Genomic DNA, 20,548 nt, shown 5'->3' on the forward strand with positions numbered 1-20,548 from the left:
AGCTCCTTTGGTGACTTTCAACTAACATTTCTAACTCTTTTATGAGTATCTTTTACATGTGTTTTCATAGATTTGCTCAAACCTAAAGTATATGCTTACATGATCTTATGTAAACGTCAAGGCTTGTTAAACAGCCAGTTCTGATTCACAGACCTAAAACATGGGACACATGCACACTCAGTGTACAGTGCCTCAGGCATCCAACCGTTCTCTGTCTGGACTAGGGTTCGGGTTAGGGCTTCACTAAACATCCATCATTATTTAGTCATTCACGCGTCTTGAGTCCACCCACCACCACAACCTCCTCCTCCTCCACCTCTCCCTCCTTCTCCTCTTCCTCTCCATCTCCTTCCAGTCCACTTGACAGCAGCAGCACAGAGCCGCTGCACCGTTACACTGCACCCAAGTGAAGTTAATGACCAAGCGGAAACATACGAAGACCGCAAGACTGAGGAGCATGTCGGTGCAGCTGTCTCTCTGCGGATTCACTGCGCTCTGTCTTCATTCTAAGGTAAGAATATAGTGAAGAATAGAGTTTGTAAAAACGTATTTACAGTAAGTTACTACTACACAGCCTAAATGTAGGGCAGTCTTGTTGGCTTTTTCTAAAATGACGTTCATCTCTGTGCGTAAAAGCAGGTTTAGCCACGGGCGCCAAGCGTCGCTTCACCTTGGATCTCAAAATCACCACACATTCAACTTTTGCACACTTAAGACGTTGTTGTCACACACTGTGTGTCTGTCACATGCTGTTCATGCACGCTGCATAGCCTGCACTTGTTGAGAAATAGTTAAAAGGAAAAGACAAATGAATGTAATCGACTTGTGGAAGGACGTTATAGACACTGATATGTACATGGAGGTGTGATAAATGTGCCTGCGCGCCAAATTTGAACATTTATCAGCTGGCAACATCTGGCAGACAAGTTTAACACAACTATCAGAGCTCCAAAGTGGCCAAATAATTTGTGTCAGGACTGCAGGTGCAACAGTCAAAAGACTGCATCATTATGAGGTGAAGATATGTCAAGAGGAAGAGTCTTAGAAAGGCAGAAGAAAACAAACTGCATTGTCATTGATGGGCAACTTTTCCAAATGCTGCAATTTTGGTATTCCAACTACTTTTTTTTTTATCAGCGCTTACATTGTGTTACTCTAAACCTTCTCTATATCCTCTTCTACAGCATTACTTCCCATTAGTTCAGTGGTGATTTCTGTTTTTAGGTTGGATTTCAATTTTACCTGCTATTGAAATATGAACTGTGAGCCCTGTATTATAGGTCATATGACTTCAGTGTTGCAACCTATGTTGATCCACAAACTGCAGTTTGGTTCTAACTGAGGTGGTGAGACTGCATGTTTGGTGAATCAGAATCAATTGGTCACTGTGCTTCTCCAGTGGAACCGCAGAACAACTGCTCTAGAGTCGTGCCAGATCTCAGATCAGTGGGTTGGCAGCCTGTCAGGGGGTGGCGTCATGGTTAGAGAGACTGTCCTTCAACCATCCAAACATCTGGCCTGTTATGTATCTTGCCTCCAACAAGATACTCTGTCTGTCCCTGCAACAGTGCAGGTCTTTAGTGGACACTGACCTTTGTTCTACCTGGAGAACAACAAAATATATGTGCATGATAATGGGTTTACTGGGTGATTTCACATGTGGATACCCTTCTATAATAGCTTGACAGGTAGCCTAAAAATACTATGTTCTTTTCAAGTGATGGGATCATGACAACAAATCTTAGAAATCTAAAGTGATGGAGTGAGCACTAAAGGTGGAAATGGAGGCCATGGAGTCCACCACAGCCACACATCAATTACACAGACTTTTTAAACAAGACTTAAAGTGAGCTTTCTTTTAAACTGCCACTTTAACTGTGCCTCTCTGTTTATGTTTGCTATGTGGAAGTTTGGACAGGCAACATTTCCTGATGCTCTTTGTTCAGCATGGCTATTGAAATGGAGTAAGATGTGTTTGCACTTCACTGCTGCTTGGCCTCATTTCCCCAATGCTCTGTTGACAAAAGTCTCAAACATAAAAAAGAATTCATGAAAGTAGTGAATGATGGCGAGGGTTAAACCTAACCATAAAGATTGATTTGGTTGCTTAGGCTGCTGTTGTTTTCTTTCAAAAGTCTTTGTGCACTGTAAAAGAAGTCATTGAACTACTTGAAGAGGTCTAATGTGTAGTGTATCCTTATCTCAAATGTTCCTTCCTTTGAATTATTTTGTTGACTCTGTAGTGTGCTAATGAAATGAAAGGGGGTGAGCAGGAAGTTCATTTAAAAGTCACAGTGCTCGGATATGATGCACGCACATATCAGACGCCCTCACAGCCTGACACCGTCAGACAACATCATAAATCATCACAGTCAACTATCATTGCAGTTACACAAGGTACAAGACACTCAAGAGTATGTAGAGACACATACAGACACCCTTACCATGAGGACCTGGCCAGGCCTCAGAGTGTATTGCCACGTTGCAGTAGTTGATCCTTGTAAACTGAGTGCATGTTGTATTTTGGAGCCATGCGTAATGGTCAGGGTGTTCTGACCTCAACCACAGTTTGCTGGTGCTGTGCTGTAAAAGGACCAGGGCGCTCCCGTCCAGTTGAGGAAGAAACCTCAGAGCTGGCCTACTGGGACACAGCCCTGTGTGCGTGAGTATGTGGGCGTTTGTGTGTGCATGCGTGCTTGACTCGTGTGTGTGTGTGTGTGTGTGTGTGTGTGTGTGTGTGTGCAAGCCATGTACAGATGCACAGATGAAACTCTTTGGAAGCCACTGTGAACCCTAACCCTGTGAGCAGTCCATCAAATATCATCAGAGCAACTTTCTGCAATTTGTGACTGTGTGATACCAGATGTTTGACTAACAAAGTAAATCTCCTTGCTGCAGGGAGAGTGGCAGAGAAGGGAAACATGTTTGACAGTGTGTGTGTGTGTGTGTGTGTGTGTGTGTTTGCGTGTGTCTGTGTTTGTGACAAGGAAAAACGAAGAGATAAAAGACAGCAAAATTCATTGAAGAAACAGGCTAAAATAGAAGTCTTGGGGGAAAAAAACATAAAGAAAGGAGGTACAAATGTGTTTCTCATCAGCGTGCTCAGATCCTTTATTTGATGACCATAATAGATGGCGTCCGGTCTGCTCTCCGCATTGCACGCTGTTCCCATTACATTTTCCAACCCCCATGTCTGTCTCTGTCCCTGCAATCAGTCAGGCACCTAATCCAAAACAGGCTTGTTTATGGATGTCTGCAGGTACAATTTGCAGATAAATAACATGTTTAGCAGATCTAAATGTCTTCCGGTGTATTTCTAATGAGGTACATTTTCTGAACATAGTTCCTACAGTGAATTTCTGTGCTGGTATTACACTTTGTTGTACACGAAGAGATCTGAGTTGAGCCGCATTTAACAAAGCCATGAAGGGAGAAAAAAAACCATACAAATGGCTGATATGGGGGTAAAGGAAATTGGCAGCCGTGAAAGCAGGGGAAGACATGTTAATTACACCATGAAAATATGTGAATTAGGCATCAAATGATTGAAATGCAGCATCAAAATGAAATTCAGATGACAGAAAAAAAAAACAAAGAATGTAGGGAAATGATATCTAATCGATCTGGGAACTAATTAATTAAACTCAGCACAAAGCAGTTACTGACATGATTTGATTTTATCCAAACATGGTGTCGACACTGACAGCAACTCCCTTGCTAAAGTCTATCTGCCTCTCACCTTCTTGTGTCCGACAGGCCCTAATCGCCACGGTAAGCTTAATGTTATTGAGCTGAGGGATCAGAGGTGGTCAGGCAGCAGCCAAAATCCATCCTGCCTCCCCTCTGAATGGTCGCTCTCCTAAGTTGATTACACCTTCTGTCTCACCAGACCGTTCAGCACATCTTCCCTCGTTCAGTTTTACTAGGTTACGGATGGTGAATTCTCTCTGTGGTGGCAACCCCTGAACATTTGTCCTTTTGAAAAACTTGGATTAGTTAAAGATTTAGGGAAGGTAATCAGCCAGTGCTCGGTAAGACTGGCACCATCTCCTTGCTCAAGTTGTTATATTACAGGTCCAGATTGACCTGGCAGCAGCCTCGGCTAGAACCTCCTGCGACAATAATCCAACAGTGGCTTCTGTTTGGTGTCGTCACGTGTTTGGAGCTTATCAGTGCTCCATTTGCCATGGAGTCATTTCTTGAGCAGACAGGAAGTAGGTGTATCCAGGAAAAACAGATAGGCAGAGTATTTGGAGGTATCTATGTCCAGAGAAGTGGATTTATAATAATTATTGGTGTGTGCATCTCAGCGTGGTTAAACATGTGCTGACAGGGTCACATTATGTCATGTCCTGTCACATTAAATTGTTTGTCATTTTTTAATTCATGTCAAATGTCAAGAAAAAATGCATAATGCAGAGTACAATTTCTCGGTTGAAATAGCATTTTCTGTGTGAGCAATCCTCACATTGGGGAGGCTGGATCCAGCAAATGTTTGGCGTTTTTGATTGACAAAAATTATCAAGGAGCGCATCTGCAGCCCGGACATTGAACTGTTTGCTGGTCTTCGTCCATATTATCTGCCACGGGAGTTTTCACATGTTGTTGTGGTGACTGTTTACATTCCTCCTTCTGCCAACCCAACTTCGGCGTGTGACATCATCCACTCCGCCATAGCTCGAGTACAGACTCTACACCAGAGTGCACTCACTGCTATCTCTGTCTTCAACCATGTCACCATGGCAAAGGCACTGCCCAACTTCACCCAGTACGTGAACTGTTTCACCAGAGAGGAGAGGACCCTGGAATCTGGACTCACCTGATTTACTTTTGTGTTTGAAGTTTATTTTTATTCTTTTGGAGCTGTGTGTAACAAAAAGCTATTTCCCCCTGGGGATTATTAAAGGAATTCTGATTCTGATTCTGATGCTGATTAAAAGCAGTCAATTTTCTGTTCAACTGATATCCACTAATATCAACAAATCGACTAATATTCTAATTGTTTCAGTGTTGAAATAAATATAATTGTAGGCTGTGAAACTGTCAACTGAGATAATAATGGAAAGCGCTTGTACTGAAATGAATATAAATCATATGAGTCAGACTAAGATAATACACAAAACACTCAAGTTTTATTTATCAAGTTCAGTCCCTGAACATATTCTAGAGAAGCTGGTGGCAACAGAGAGGAAAAAAGCATTCCCAGCATCAGTCAGTCCAAAGTTGCCTGACACATTTATGTGCGCCTGAATTCTCCTGCTTTATTCTTTGGACTGCCGTGTAACTCACGTCTCTCTCCTTTTCTATTTGTCTGTCTCTTCTCTTAGCTGGCCTTAAGTGAACTGAATGAAAACACAGAAGCCCCCCTACCTGGAAACCATTGGTGAACTAAGTGGATTGAAGGAGGCAGAGAGCAAGTGAGGGAGTCCAAGAGGGAGGGAAGACCGAAGGGATTAGCGGCTAATCCAGTGCACGGACAATCCTGGAGGAGCCTTATCTTTCTTCCAGGATGATTCCGACAAAACAGTTGCTGGATTACGGCACCTTACTTTATTGCCCTTTTCAAGAAAGTGTCACCCACCTTCTTCCTTTGCTCTGATAACCTCTCAAAGATCAGGTGTCTTGGCTGCAAAGGGACCAGGGAACTGAAGACAAAGAAGCGGGGTGGCAGGCCCGGTGACAGGATGTCGCATGGACAGTGTGGTTCCACACATGGATAAACCTCTTTAGTGGGAGACGGTGCATGGCAGAGGACCCCCCGCTCTCAAGACAAGTACAGAACAACGGTATTGGATGAGATGCGCAAATTCCTCTCAGACGTTAGGACCATTCTATTGAATACACAAGCAAAAAGGATTTTCAGTTCAGTAAACGCAGGGATGAAATTGTCCAATTAATGATTCGCCATGTATGTGTTTCATTATTACTTGAGAACAGTGCATGGGATGCCAAAGTAAGGTTAAAACCACAAAGAATTGAGTAAGACCTATTTAGTAACATAAACTCAGGTGCCAATCCTTGTAGGCCAACCTGAAACCTAAATAATGAGGTTTATAATAATAGTGAGAAGGGAAGCCACAGTCAGGTGGAAATGGGCTGCTAAAGAGGCTCAATCCAATTACACAGAGTTATTTATATGTTTATTTATATCTGCCTATCTGCTATTTAAAAGCTTGTTTTACAAGATTTGGGCAAAAGGAAAATTACAAGTACTTTTGCTTTACAAGGCTTATTGGTGAGGTGGTCCAGGGCTGCAAGCAAAGCATAAGTTGAGACTTTGAGACAGTTTTCTCTGTCTGAACAGATATAAAAATTAAGTGAACACAGTGTAAAGAAAAGTCTGTTTTCTTTGTCACTCAAACCAATGGAGTTGTTTGGCTGAAATCACATCTCAATGTATTTGCAGTTGTGGTAAGACTTTGTATTTTTAAACTCTCATTAACCGAATCAAATCCAGCCAGCCCCGAACTCTCCAACCACAAAAACAATGTATGACCTTGTAATTCTTCTTCTTTGTTATTTTGTCATAACTGAAAGCCGCTGTTGTGCACAAGACGGGAGCTCAGTGTTTAATCATTCTGGACAGACCTGCGGTACGAGCTGTGCATGTGAGAGAGAGAGAGAGAGAAAGCTGAGAACAGGACAGGATGTTGATGGAGACTTGAGTGATTCTATATCCATACTGGCATCTTTCATTGTAGATCCAAAAGGAGAAACCGTAGGCCGATAGTGGATGAATAGCTGGCTCTGACTGTGTGGAGAATGGATTATACACACATTCTCTGCTAACTGAGCAACCACATATTTGTGTTTTCTGTTCTTACTGTCCTGGTATTTAATTTTTTTTCTCTCTTTCTGATTTTACAGTGAACCCTGAACTGGAATTTACACTTGACTGACATGTAATCAGAGCTCAGACACTCTCATTCGAATTAAAGGGAAATTACACAGCTTTCCTGCCACCATGAGTCTGGGAAAAATGCCAGGGATTAAGGGCCTTATGTCTGGCTCTCAGGGGAAACGTCGTTTCAAGAGCGAGCTCTCTGTGGATATGATCAGCCCTCCGCTAGGTGACTTTCGACATACTATGCATGTTGGTCGTGGCGGGGACGTGTTTGGTGACACTTCCTTTCTTAGCAACTATGGGGGCATCCGAGAACCGGGAAGTCCGGACTCAGCGAGCAGCTCCAAGACAACTGGGTTCTTCACACGCACTTTTCGGCACGTGCGGAAGAACTCTGGACTGCGGCCGCGAGGTGGCTCCCGTGACTTGTCATCCCCGCCACCAGACATCTCACCCATCATCAAGAACGCCGTCTCCCTGCCCCAGCTGAATATGGACTCCCCCAATGGGTGCCTACAGAGGGTACTGTTCCCAAGCTCTATCAGCTCAACAGATGACTCCCTCTGCACATATGGTAAGATAATATAGATGATCACTTCCAGCCAGAGATGAGGTTTATGCAAAGCAGCTTAGCAGCAAGATTATCTTCATTAAAAGTGAGCTGAGAACACGTCATGATCTTAGAAAAGTGAGGCGAAGAGGGATCATACTCAAATATAATGTTTGATTAAATAAACAATAGGGCACATTGTTGTCCGTGTCACAACAGCAACTGGAGCAGATTCGTTCACACCAAATTGACTTATTGAAGAAGTTTGGGCAAAGAAAGCATATTTTGACATTGTTACTCAACAAGCACATCTTAAGACTTTTCCAGTGATACCCAGGGTTGATTTATTCATCAATTAATCATCAAAGCTCAATTTAAATTCCATTTTATATGGAGAGTTGTATCTTTGTATATTTATTTTGTATTGGAAATAAAAGCTAATTGAAATGAATAATGATTTGCTAAGATTATATTCATTAGTTAGAGGCCCAGAATCACTCTCTAACATGAGGTCAAATGCAGCATTTATGCCATGATGTGAGATGTCAAGAGTCATTTAGTCATTAGGTTACTCTAAATTCAGACGCAATATACAAATTACCCTAAAAGGTCCTGAAACCTGAACCAGTTATGGGCTGAAGCTGATTGGGAGAGCAGCACTGCATTAGTTGCCATGAATTGGAAAGAAAAAACAAACTGCTGTAGTATGATATATTATGACAGTTGCAGCTCATTATTCACTCTCCAACAGACCAAACAGCATAAAGAGCTGCTGAGCTGACTTGGCGCAAACAGGACAATAAATGTCAGTGAACACACAAACTGAGAGGGTGAGATTGCCCTCTCCCTTTCGACATCGTTCCCACATTCCTCCACGACAACCAGCAAACAAACGGGCTTCTTCAGAGTTATCTGGAGTCACCTAGGCAACACCTGTACACAATTGGGTCTATAAACACAAACACACACAGCTGTTCTGGGAGAAAGAAAGATACTTAGTGGGCATTTCCTGTCATCTCTGTGTGCATGTGTCACAACCTGAATGCACAGCATAAACACACCATTCATTATATCTGCTAACCAATCGGAGCTTATCAGGCAGCAGTGTGCAGTCTGGACTGGAATTCCCCTCTCCGTCTCCAGAGTCCTTACCCAATCCGTAAGGAATTTTCCCAAACTGAGTGATGTGGAGCTGGCATAGAGAGTCAGTGAACTGAAGGATGATGGGTGATATTTGTCACGAGTGGTTTTCTCAGGTTACCATCCATGTCATTATTTCCATCCATCTTTTCATTATCTTTCAGCTGTGCTTTATATACATTTCTTGTATACAAGAAATTGTATTCTTTAAAGATTTCAGTCTCAAGTTCACCAATAGTGAAGAATCAATCTGTATTCCAAAACCAGGTACACTGTAGGCACCAGTTGGGTTCTAACAATAGAAAAAACACAATTCTTCCTCAAAAGCTCAGAATTTATTATTGATAGTGCATAGAAAAAAAGAAGTTATTTAAGGTTTTCCTTTTTTTTTCATTCTTAACTTGCAGATCAAATCATTCACTGGACTACTGAAGCAGAATAGGGACTTCCATGGTTCATAGAGAAGGGAAAAAAATATGAAGGGGCAGAAACGCTTGTCGTATACAGAACACCTTTACTATCAGACCAGCCTGTGGCCTTCATCTGGGTTTTTACTGGAAACCCATCCTAAAAAACTTTGTTTCCAGTCTCTTGGCATTTGCCACTGAAAGGGGGCAGAAGAACAAGGGAAATAAAGATATTATTTCCCTTGTTCTTCTGCCCCCTTTCAGTGGTATCATACCACTCATACATCTTCTCCTGTTTCCTCCTGCCTAACAGTAGCTTTAAGTCTGTTCAGGAAAAGTTAAACCCAGTCTGTCCCAGCACGGAACTTTCAGCAGTGGATGAATGTGTTGATACTGCCACTCTGTGGTAAAAGAATTTAATTGCTAGACTTAATAATAGCTCTAACAGCTCATACCTCAGACAAGGCCCCATATTATTTCCCCTTTTCCAAGAATGTCATGTCTATGCTTAAAGACAATATAATTCAGTATGTTTATCATTGTATTTTGAATAGTGTGATATTTATAAACAGTCAAAGCTGGAGGAATACAGCTACATGAGTGACATGAGTGAAGGCTGTAGATTTGCATTTTGATGAGCATCAAGGCAATTTACTCAACATATTTGCTTTCACTAATGTTAGGGGTACCTCCTTTTGACTGACCAAGAGAGGCTGGCTGTGGTGATGTAGTCTTCTGTCCTGGAGCTGCTCCATGGGAGTTATAATCAGACACAGTATGGACAGATTACTGATATATGGAGATTTTCCACACTTACTCTAATAGAATTATTCTGAATGTAGCTATCTCAGAAGTTTTTGTTGCTAAAAAAGATTTTTACTCTTCAAATAACACAGTGTCAGTTCTGTTTAGATTTCAATCGTTGCCAGAGGTTTGCCCTTTGCAACCTGAGTTGAAGTTAAAAATAAAACCCAAATCCAACTCCTATTACACAAACATTCTATGTAGTTTACCTACATTGAGATTTTTCTTCTAGGATTTTGAGGATGTCATCTACAAAGTTCAAGTTCTACAAAGTTGCAGAATGTCTCTGAGATGTTTTCTCTGTCTTATCATTAGTTCAGATCATTTCAGTCACTTCAGTGCATTTTCTTTTTCTGTCTGTTTGCAGGTCTGCAGTCTGGATTTCTCACCCTGCCCCGCCTCTCGCGCCTTGACAGACAGTTTCAAGATGGTGACCACCGTAAAGGGTCTCTACCAGACGGTGGTGGCATCACACTGACACGCTCAGACTCCCTCACCTCATTTACTGTAGACCTTGGCCCTTCCCTTATGACTGAGGTGCTGAGCTTGATTGACAACCCCAGCTGCCTTCAGATGTCCAATTGCAGCAAGGCAGTAGGTGAGGGAACAGGAGAGGAAGAGGAAGAGGAAGAAGAAGAAGAAGACGACAGCTCTCTGACAGAGACGCCTGTGCAGAGCCCTGGGGTGACTTCACCCAACCCCTCCATGTGTAGCGGGAAATTTAGCAGGAACATGAACTACAGGGGGCGGTCTGGTAGTTCTAACTGGACGGAGCAAGAAGAGGAGAGGAGGTCACCGACGACACCAACTGTGTGCACGAGGTCTCCTGAGAGAGCCGAGCCTGGAATGGAGGCAGAAAGGTTTCAGAGGGCAGCTGACGTGCTGTCCCGTCATTATGGTGGAGGATCCTTCACAAAGGAAACAAGGATGAGCAGTAACACCACCTCTCCTGCTTTTTCTCACAGCCACAAAACACAATTTGCCTTTTCTGACGAGGAGGAAGAAATCAAAGTCTAGATGGGGACACTCTTTCTGAGACTTCATTGATCCAGTAAAACCATAATAACTTTCCAGTAACCTGACTTCTGCAGAGAGGCTTAAAGTTGTTGCAGTTGTTATATTCTTCCTTCCTCTCATGCATCCACATGAGGGCATCATTGACCAACCACCAGATCCTGGTCTGTATCCAGTTTCTGCAAGATATGGAAGGATATTTGATGCTGATCTTGACCCTGGACTTGGAGTGATTTGATTTTTAAAAAATGGATTCTTGTCAAGACAAACAATTAATTATGGCATTTTACTTTTGTCAGTAACAAAGGTTTAAAAGTGAAAGAAGTATGTTTATTATAATCACAACAGTTGACTGAATACAGGATGAAACAATGAATCTGGAATGAACTTTGATTTTTTTACACACTGTAGATAACTATTCTCTACATAACCATAATGTTCAACAGTAAAATGTGTTTTATATGAATAAAGATGTTCAGGTTCAAAGGTCTGAGGGGCCAAGATGGACTTGAAATTTAAGGAACACTGTTAACAATTGTGTTAAAACATCTGTACATTGTAAATAAATGGACTGTAATCAGGAATAATGGCATTATCTTAAAACTAAGATAGTTGTACAATTACAGCTCATATTCCTCCACAGTGATCACTGACCTGTACCATGTTTTTAGGATTAAGCATGAAGCTTTTATAATTTTTTTTTTCCTAAAATGATATAGCTGATGTAATAAAGGCCTGAACTGCAATATACATGTAATTTCAGCTTTCATTTTTAAAAACATTGTAAACTCACATCAAATTCCCTCAACAACTGTTCATTTTGTTTTGGCCTAAAGCAAAAAAATCAAAGACAATCTAAACTCTCAAACTGTGACTCCAAATAAAAGTCACATCTCAGACATCATAGACTAGACCAGAGCTAAAATGTTGGCTAAACTTCTTTATTTGAGTTTATCAGACACCTCTGCTATCAGGCCACATAACTGATAAAAGATAAAGCAAAAATCATCTGAGATGTTTACTGCTCTCCATAAAACTAGACCTTCTACTGTACCTCAATTAAACCTATTCATTGCCCTTCTTATCTTGCTCTACAACCCAAAACTCTTTTATGATGTCTGGTTAAAGGCCAGAGAAGACTAAAGGTAACACCATATACTGTAAATGTTTTGCATAACACTGTTGTATGGATAATGTTAACATGAAAAGTATTTCTTAATTCCTCCATTTAAGTTTATCAGAAATGACTGCTAGCAGATCTCAAATTAGGTCAACTATGACAACTAAAAAAGCATATCAAATCAATCATATTTACATAAAATGCATTATTTGATTTATAGTTTGACCAGCAGGGCACCAGAATAAGGTGGAATCATAAAACACTGACATACAAATTATCACATTATGAAGTTGTATTGCAGCTGTAAAGAGCAACATTAGCATTCAATTGGAGTCATATTTCTGGCCCCCTTGACAAATTTAAGTCCAATCTATCCCTTTAGTTTGGTTACCACCAACTTAAGAGGGAAATATCTGGCTCCTTAGATGATAATTGCTCCACTAGGGTTAGGGTTAAGCTACAGTTAACTGTGTCTGTCTTCTGTTTATTGCTGTCCAGGTAGCTTACCATGTGTTTTTAGAGCTTTTTGTTGTTAAAACCATACTTATGAAAACAAAAAGCTGAAAGACCCTGTAATATTAGTAATATTAATAGCAGAGGCAAAGTGATGAGTCAGGTGAAAGTTCTCTGTGGGTTTGTCTCTGCCAGTGATCCTTCAAATTATACGATTACTAAATTGTTTTACTGTTGTGATAAAAGTGTTATCGCTGCTGTGTTATCAGGTTTCAAGGAAAATGAGTTACAGATGTCCTGCTTTCTCTTATCGCTGTTAGTGGTTTAAAAGAAATGCAGATGCCGAACCCCTCAGCTCATCACATCACGCTGGAAAAGCAGAAAGGACGAAATAGTGAGGAGCAACTTCAGACAAGTTATGAACTTTTGGTGGGTGCATCTGATTTCCCAAAACTTCATAAGGTAAATTTTCACATTGCAATATAGACGACATTTTGCCTGAAATTACATATTTATTCATATGCATTAATAGTCTATTATTTTACTTGTTTAACTGACTTTGATTTATGACTCTGTAAAGTATGAAGAGCAAATAAGGTGCAAAGAACCACAGCAATACGGCAGCTGGAGGAGAGTCTGAGGTCAAATCTGTAATGCCATCTGTGACAAATGAAAAGGGCAATTTAAAGTTTAAAAATAAACTTCAATAGAAATATAGCAATGACCTGACCAATTATTTTGTTTTGATACTGATCACGTGTATTCTGATATTCCGACATGGACCTACAGTATGCTCTATTCATTTTTAATAGTCATCATTATTATGCATTTGTTCTGTAACAATTGACTTTTAGGGCTACCAACTTGCATTTTGTTGATATATATTATTTACCCTATCAATTAGCACACCACTGTATGTTGTTATTCTGCAGTTTTCTTGTTTTGTGTTGCAAAAAAAAACAATACTAGACTTAAGATCTCAATGTGGAGAATTAATATATAGAATCACCTATTTTCTCAGTGTGATCCAGTGAATTAATCCAGTGAAGCTCAACTTTCTGAGAAGAGTGATGAAAGCACAGGAAGAGAGTCTGAAATCAAGTCTGTACCATCTGCAACCAGTGAGAAAGGTAACATTTTAATGAATGAATGAATTAATTAATTAATCAATAGAAGAATAACGATAATTATTCAATTCAGAGCATTTAAAATTATTTAAGAGTGAATATTATTAATAGAAATAAAGATGCATTGGTTCAATTGCTCATTGATCTGTCCTTCATATAATGCAGTTCATTATTTTACCTCAGGTATCTTAAATATGGATATGAGTGGAAGCAAGGTAAAAACATTTAATTCACACAATCTTTTGGACTATTTATTTCATATTATATTGTAATTCATTATGATTGCTTTCTGTTTTAGCGGCAGTGATTGACTCAAGTTCTGCTGCTCTTAATCTAAGCTCTGTGCTTTATTTTCCGATGCCTGTGTATCTCTGTCATACGTGATATGTATTTCAGCAGCGAAGGCGAAAAAAATAACAGATTTGTCTGGCCATCGCATCACTTATCCAGATACAGCAAGTCTGATAGAGTAGGAAACAATGCAGCTGCCATGGCCCCTTCAAAATGTTCTATATTTTTGTTTCTGTTAATTTTTTCGCCTTACTGACATGTGAAATCTGTTGTGGGTCACTGCTGTCTGTCCAGTTTTTCCCTGTGTTTTCCCATCTCCTGTTTGCTTGTTTTAGTGTGTGTGTATCTGTGAAGTGGGCATTATGCCGATTGCTGTTTACATGTGAAAGCTGTACACTCAGAAGACTGTGGAATAAGAAATAGCAGATAGGACTGCAACCCTACAGATCTTACAGTGATTTGCCTGTCTTTGCAAATTAGATTAGAGGTTTTATGTTTTGGGGAATGAGAAATGATATGTTTGCCTTCTATGCTGATATCTAATTTTAATGACCTTGGTGGTTTTGAAATTCAAGTAAAAAAAAAATTGATTGAACAACAGTATCTGCATTGATTACTTGATTTTACATTCATATGCCCATTATTTCAAGTCAGTCTTAGTGGATTTTTTTTAATTGATTATTATTTGCTCATTTACAGCAGTTGGTGAAGATTTCTGAAGAGTTCAACAGGAATGAACAATTTCAGAGAGAAAATGAAACACTGCTTGGCAGACTTCATCTTCAAGATGAACACAAGTTGACACCAGCTGATTTTCTTAAAATTGGTCCATCTGTGAAACAAGACTGTGACACATCTGAGAAAGATCTAGCTCACACTTTTCTACAGAGGTTGTTGATGTTAGATTACAGAGCCAGATATATCCCTGTAAAACAAGACAGTCCTGAGTTGAGCCAGTCAAAGCCTGTTCCACAGTTTGATACTTTTCAGACGGACGAGAATGACTTAGATGCTCTTTTTGGCACCAGTGTTGACTCTGATCAGTCAAAACAGAGTCATGTGCATCCAATGGATGTACAAATGGCAGTATTTCAGTGCTCAGACAGCTTTTTTAGACAGAACATGATTACAAAGCTATCACAATGTCAGTATGCTGTACCGTTGCTTGTTCCTGACCCAGTCACAATGGATATTGACTTTCCTCTGTGGACATTCAGACAAATAAGAAAAAGCTGGAAGATAATTCAAATCAAAATGAACTCAAACACTGTCACCATGAAGAGTATGCCCATCTGCAAAGCAGAGACACCAATGGTGTCATTTTTCCGCCTTGGTTCACTATCACAGTCAAAATCTCAGCTGATGAACACTCTGATCAACGACCGTCACAGCACCTTCTTCCACAGAAACTGCCCAGGAAGCACCAAGTCTCGTCATTTGATGGATGGAGTGGCAGAGATTGCCTGGTACTGTCCTGCTGGAAAGCACAATGATGCCTTCACTGACTGCATTGCCTTCTGTAATCTTCATGGTGATGCTTTGTTGATTGAAAAACAGCGTGACATACTGACTGAAAAATCTTCAGTCAATGTTGTTCTTGTGCCAACTCTGGAAAAAGGTGACAAAAGTACTACAGTTATCTCAGACCTTTACAAGTCTCCTAAGCCTCTCATTATTCTCATTGCTGACAATGATTGTGGTACAGTTCAGATGAAAGAGGGAAAATACAAAATGGGCCTGAAAGACAGAAGCCAGTCAGATGTTTCTGAAGAACTGAAAAAAATCATTCGCAAAATCTTGTCTGGACCACATGCATCTTTCCAGCTTGAAACCATGGCTGAGGTCTCTGGCATTAGAGTGGATGAAGGTGACTTAGTCTGCCAAAAAGGGAAATCTGCTGCAATGAAAGCAGTAAATTTGCTCAAGGGGATGGATGTTTCAAAGATCAAAGACACATTTCTTCCTTGTCAAGGCCAACTGTGGCATGAGTGGTGCAAAATAAAGAAGGAACTGTATCGCCTCAAAGGACACTTTGTTGAGCAGGACAAAAGTAAAAAGCAACAGGAAATGATACAAATACGACAAAATCAATGCACCGCTTCTTGTAGCGAGCTGATGAAGTTGTTCATTGAAGGCCTCTCATCTTTGCCATCAACAGAAAAAGTGTATTTCCTGAAATGGACTCAGATCTTAATAGATGCCCTCTCCACAGACGATCTCTCTTCAATTCTCCAAAGCTATGATGACAAGTGGTCTGAGGTCTTGGCTTTAAAGAAGAAACATGACAAATCTGCTCAGCTAACAAAGAAGCAAGCTGAACTTGATCAAATATCAACAAAACTACAGTCAGCAACATTTGGCTTGGAGCACATCTTTAGAGAAATGGGACAGATCTATGAAGCCCATGCTTCTCTGCAGGACCAGACAAAGAGGGGATGGACTGATTGGTCTAAATACCCCGAGCTGGCTGCAGAGCTGATGATATCAGGACACCCAATGGAGCTGATGGATGGAGATGCAGGTCATGTGCCTTTAGTGTGGATCTCTAGTCTTTTAGATGAAGTCATTAAGAAACTGGGCAACAAGAGAGTTTTTGTTTTGTCAGTTTTGGGCGTACAAAGTAGTGGAAAATCAACAATGCTGAATGCCATGTTTGGGTTACAGTTTGCAGTGAGTGCTGGCAGGTGCACCAAGGGTGCCTTCATGCAACTGGTGGAAGTGTCAGAAGAAATCAAGAAAGGCTTTCAGTGTGATTATGTTCTGGTGGTGGACACTGAAGGACTGCGTGCTCTCGAGTTGGCAGGTAGCGCCACTCTTAACCACGACAATGAACTGGCTACATTTGTTGTTGGTCTGGGAAACATGACATTGATCAACATCTTTGGAGAGAATCCAGCTGACATGCAAGATGTTCTGCAGATTGTTGTTCAGGCTTTCATGAGGATGAGGAAAGTTAAACTTTCTCCAAGTTGTGTGTTTGTTCACCAGAATGTCACCGATATCGCAGCTGCAGAGAAAAACATGGATGGCAAGAGACGCTTGCAAGAAAAACTGGACCAAATGGCCCAACTAGCAGCCAAAGAGGAGGTTTGTGATGCTGAGTGCTTCAGTGACGTCATTGCATTTGATGTGCAGAAAGACGTGAAATACTTTGCCCAACTATGGGAGGGAAGTCCACCTATGGCTCCTCCAAATCCAGGTTACAGTGAGAGCATCCAAGAGCTGAAGAACTTCATTCTCTCCAAAGCTTCCAAGTCTGCAGGGATAACTCTTTCACAGTTCAAAAGCAACATTCAGGATCTGTGGAATGCGCTGATGAACGAAAACTTTGTTTTCAGTTTCAAAAACACCCTTGAAATTGCAGTGTACAGAAAACTTGAGTCCCAGTATGGGAAATGGACCTGGGCCCTGAGGAGCAGCATGTTGGCCATTGAAAACCAGCTTCATACTAGAATTGAAAATGGAAAACTTGACAAGGTTGAGGCCGGTTATCTTCTCAAAGAAATTAGCAAAACTTATGGAGAAATCACAAAAGACATGACAAAGTACTTTAATGATGACACGGACAAAGACATGTTGGTTCAGTGGCGAGGCCGATTTGAATTCAAAATCAAGGAGTTTCATGATGAACAAGTTAAAGGAGTTAAAAAGAAACTGGATGTCGTTATACAGCAGAAGAATGCTTGTAAAAAGCTGGATGAAAAGAAAACAGAGTTTGAGAACAAACTGCTACAAGAGAGCAAAGAGCTTGCTCATCAGTTAAAAGACAAGGCCAAAGACGAAGAGGAACTTGAAAAGCAATTCAACTCTGTCTGGAAAGGCTTGGTTAGTGAACTAACTGCAAACACAACACCTATTGAGGATATCAACTTGGAAGAAGATCAGCTCAAAATCCTTGATGACCTCGGTATTGAATGGTCTTTTGTGAATAGATCCAAAAGCAGTGGCAGCTACAAGAAAATATCAGAAGTTAGAGATTATTCAGATTATGTCATCCTCACCAAGTGCCAAGAGTTCCTCGAGACAAGACAACAATCCCAATATAATGAGAAGGGAAGCAAGGAAACACAACACTACACTAAGCAAGAAAAATCTTTTTTTACATCTGCCTTAAATTATGGCAGTAAGGTTGTCCAAAAAATGAGTGGAACAAGCTCAACAACACTACAAAAAAACCAACAGAAATCATGCAGTGCTTTCCCGTTTGAAGAACAACAACAGATCAGATCCTTCATTGACAAGGTTGTAAACCAGTCCCTTGATGCAATCAAAAGCAAACCTGTAGATACAAGAGGCTACAGTCCAACATACCTGCTAGAGGTGGCCAACAGTGTAAAACAAAAAATGACAGAGTTTGAATCACAGAGAAAATACGCTCTGAAGAAGGAGTTTACAGTTGATCTCTTACTGTATGTATTCGACAGAGCAGAGAGTTGGCTCTCACAGTCACACATGAAATTCAAAATGAAAAACGATGCACTCATATATGTAGAAAGCAAGAAAATGCAATATTACAACATTTTCAGAAGCTTCTGCAAAGGAAACTCATCTGCTGTTGTGCTTGGAGAACTGATCTGTGAAAAACTGAAGATTTCCACTGTTGAGGCTGTCTGTAACAAGACTGCCATTGATCTTGCTGACGAGATGAGGTGCAGTCTACCAGCATTCAGTGAAAACAGGTTGAACTTGGAGAAACATGTGTTGATGTCACTGGCAGAGGAAGAGGACTTTGATGGCTTTATCACCTACATCCGATGCCCAAGAAACCAAGTAGAGACTTTTATAAAAGAGGAAGTCAAGAAATACATCTTCACAGAACAAAGCGATAAAGCACAGAATATACTCAAGAAAAATGTTGAAGACATCAATAAGAGCATGAGTCTAGCATTATTTACTGCAACAGAGAATGCCAAAACCCAAGAAGGAGACATAGACATGTGGGTGGAGGAATTTTCCACTTTAATTAAAAATGATCTAACATTTGACCCTGTTTCTTGTAAAAACTTCAGTGACATAAACGATTTTGAATTTCTTAAAACAGAGATAGAGAATGGCCTTGTGTCCATCAAGAAGGAGATGAGCAGCCTCTCATTGTTTAAAATGAAAGAATTCAGGCTGAAGCCTGATGAAATCCTCATTGATCAGCTGTGTGACTGCTGCTGGGTGAAATGTCCTTTCTGTGCAGCTGTTTGTACCAACACAGACAAACATCACTATCCTCCTGATGAACACAATGTCCCCTTTCATCGGCCCTCTGGAATTGAAGGATGGCACACTAGAGATACAGTGGAAATGGTTATCAATTTCTGCACAACATCAGTTGCAAGTGATAGATATTTCCGCCCCCATCATGATCGAGATAAGAAAATTCCATATAAAACGTACAAAGATGCTGGGGACATGTATGCTACATGGAAGATTACTCCTGATGGGTCTAAGCTGACATACTGGAAATGGTTTATATGTCGATTTCAAAAGCAACTGGAAGACCACCATGACTTAAAATTCCAGGGCAGAGGAGAGATTCCTAGTGAGTGGAGAGACTACAGTAAACAAGAGGCGATTGAAAGTCTTGACGAAATGTAGAAACTGCTGAAGGAACAACTGAGCTCCACTCAAAGTAACAGAAACCCAAACTGTTCAAAAGAAATTAGTTTTGATCTGATTGATGGAGTGCAACAATAGCAATGATGAGGATGAAGCATCTCTAAAACGCCTGGAAGAGCACAATTTTAGGTTAATTCTATTACTTACAGAATATGAGATGAAATATAACACTGAGTTGTAAGAAGTCCTAAAAATGACCTGAAGAAGCACAACGTACTTACTGTATGTGTATGACAAATGATGTGCTTATTAGGATGAGGATAAGGATGATTTTAAGAATGAATCATTATGTTTTTATTTAATTAGAAATTTGCATTTATGATGAGAAGACGAGGAAAATAAATGAATGAATTTTTAAAGGAAAAAATGCTCATAGAAGGAATAAGGAGGACGTTTCTAAGTTGTCAGATATTAAGGACACATTTTCATTATTATCTTTTTACTTTTATATACAAATCTCATCAAACAGACGTGACATGAAACTATTTTAAGTTGTATGCTTTTCTTTAAAAAAAAAGATCCAGGATTTATATTGTTATAAGGCGATCTCTATTCATCCAAAGATATGAAGGTTTCTTTGGAAATTCAAGATGAATGAAATGTTTCTCTTACAGCTGTTTAAAGTTAAAATGGCAAAGAAAGGTGTAAGATGTCGCTTTCAGAAGTGTATATGGTTTCATTTAGTCAAAATAACAAATGGCAGCCATTTTTAGTGGCAATTTGTATTATTATGTTTTTTCTGCAATTTAAATCGAATTAAAAGGCATGATGATGAGCAACACATTTTAAAATGTTGATAAAAGTTGGATATGAATATCTTAATTATATTATAAGCTGATTTTAAGAGGATTTGTCAGAATAATGGCACATAATTGATATGATGCATGAATCATTGAAATTGAATTAGTGTTGTTGAATGTGAAAACACATAAAACTTATAGTTGAAAGTTGAGTTTCACAAAAAATTGACATCTTATGTTAAAAAAACAAACAATGGAATTCTTGTGAAGTTCTTTGGTCATGCTCATCTGAAAATCATTTTCACAGAAATATTTTCATCTTTAAATTTCATCTTTATTTTTATCTTTCCTAAGGTTGTATGTTATTCAAAGTATTTTGTGAACGATGCTTTATCTTTTTGATTTTTAACAATCTTATTTTGCCCATATTGGATATTTTCTTTCTTTTTTT

The 20,548-nt window shown here is 40.0% G+C and overlaps 2 protein-coding genes across 2 annotated transcripts; both read left to right on the plus strand.

Annotated features, from left to right (window-relative positions):
* Nucleotides 1-373: 373 nt before the first annotated feature.
* On the plus strand, nucleotides 374-11,436 carry cdc42ep1b (CDC42 effector protein (Rho GTPase binding) 1b). Its single transcript, XM_070847691.1, has 4 exons — nucleotides 374-511; nucleotides 5,328-5,786; nucleotides 6,868-7,418; nucleotides 10,113-11,436. Exons 3-4 carry the CDS (start codon nucleotides 6,965-6,967, stop codon nucleotides 10,760-10,762), a joined length of 1,104 nt encoding a protein of 367 aa, XP_070703792.1. The 5' UTR covers nucleotides 374-511; nucleotides 5,328-5,786; nucleotides 6,868-6,964; the 3' UTR covers nucleotides 10,763-11,436.
* Nucleotides 11,437-13,376: 1,940 nt separating this feature from the next.
* Nucleotides 13,377-19,719, plus strand: LOC139216549 (interferon-induced very large GTPase 1-like). Its single transcript, XM_070847696.1, is given in 5 exon segments — nucleotides 13,377-13,462; nucleotides 13,643-13,674; nucleotides 14,450-17,719; nucleotides 17,896-17,924; nucleotides 17,926-19,719. Coding segments are annotated over 4 exon segments (4,731 nt in total). The 5' UTR covers nucleotides 13,377-13,462; nucleotides 13,643-13,653; the 3' UTR covers nucleotides 19,337-19,719.
* The last annotated feature ends 829 nt before the right edge of the window (nucleotides 19,720-20,548 follow it).

This window comes from Pempheris klunzingeri, chromosome 17 (genome assembly GCF_042242105.1).
Source record: "Pempheris klunzingeri isolate RE-2024b chromosome 17, fPemKlu1.hap1, whole genome shotgun sequence".
Classification (NCBI taxonomy): domain Eukaryota; kingdom Metazoa; phylum Chordata; class Actinopteri; order Acropomatiformes; family Pempheridae; genus Pempheris; species Pempheris klunzingeri.

What these genes read in the sequence shown, in the direction of transcription:
- cdc42ep1b (XM_070847691.1), top strand. Translation starts at nt 6,965, where the DNA reads ATGAGTCTGGGAAAAATGCCAGGGATTAAGGGCCTTATGTCTGGCTCT. An exon ending in TGACTCCCTCTGCACATATG is followed by an intron (nt 7,419 to 10,112) that starts GTAAGATAATAT and finishes GTCTGTTTGCAG; the next exon opens with GTCTGCAGTCTGGATTTCTC.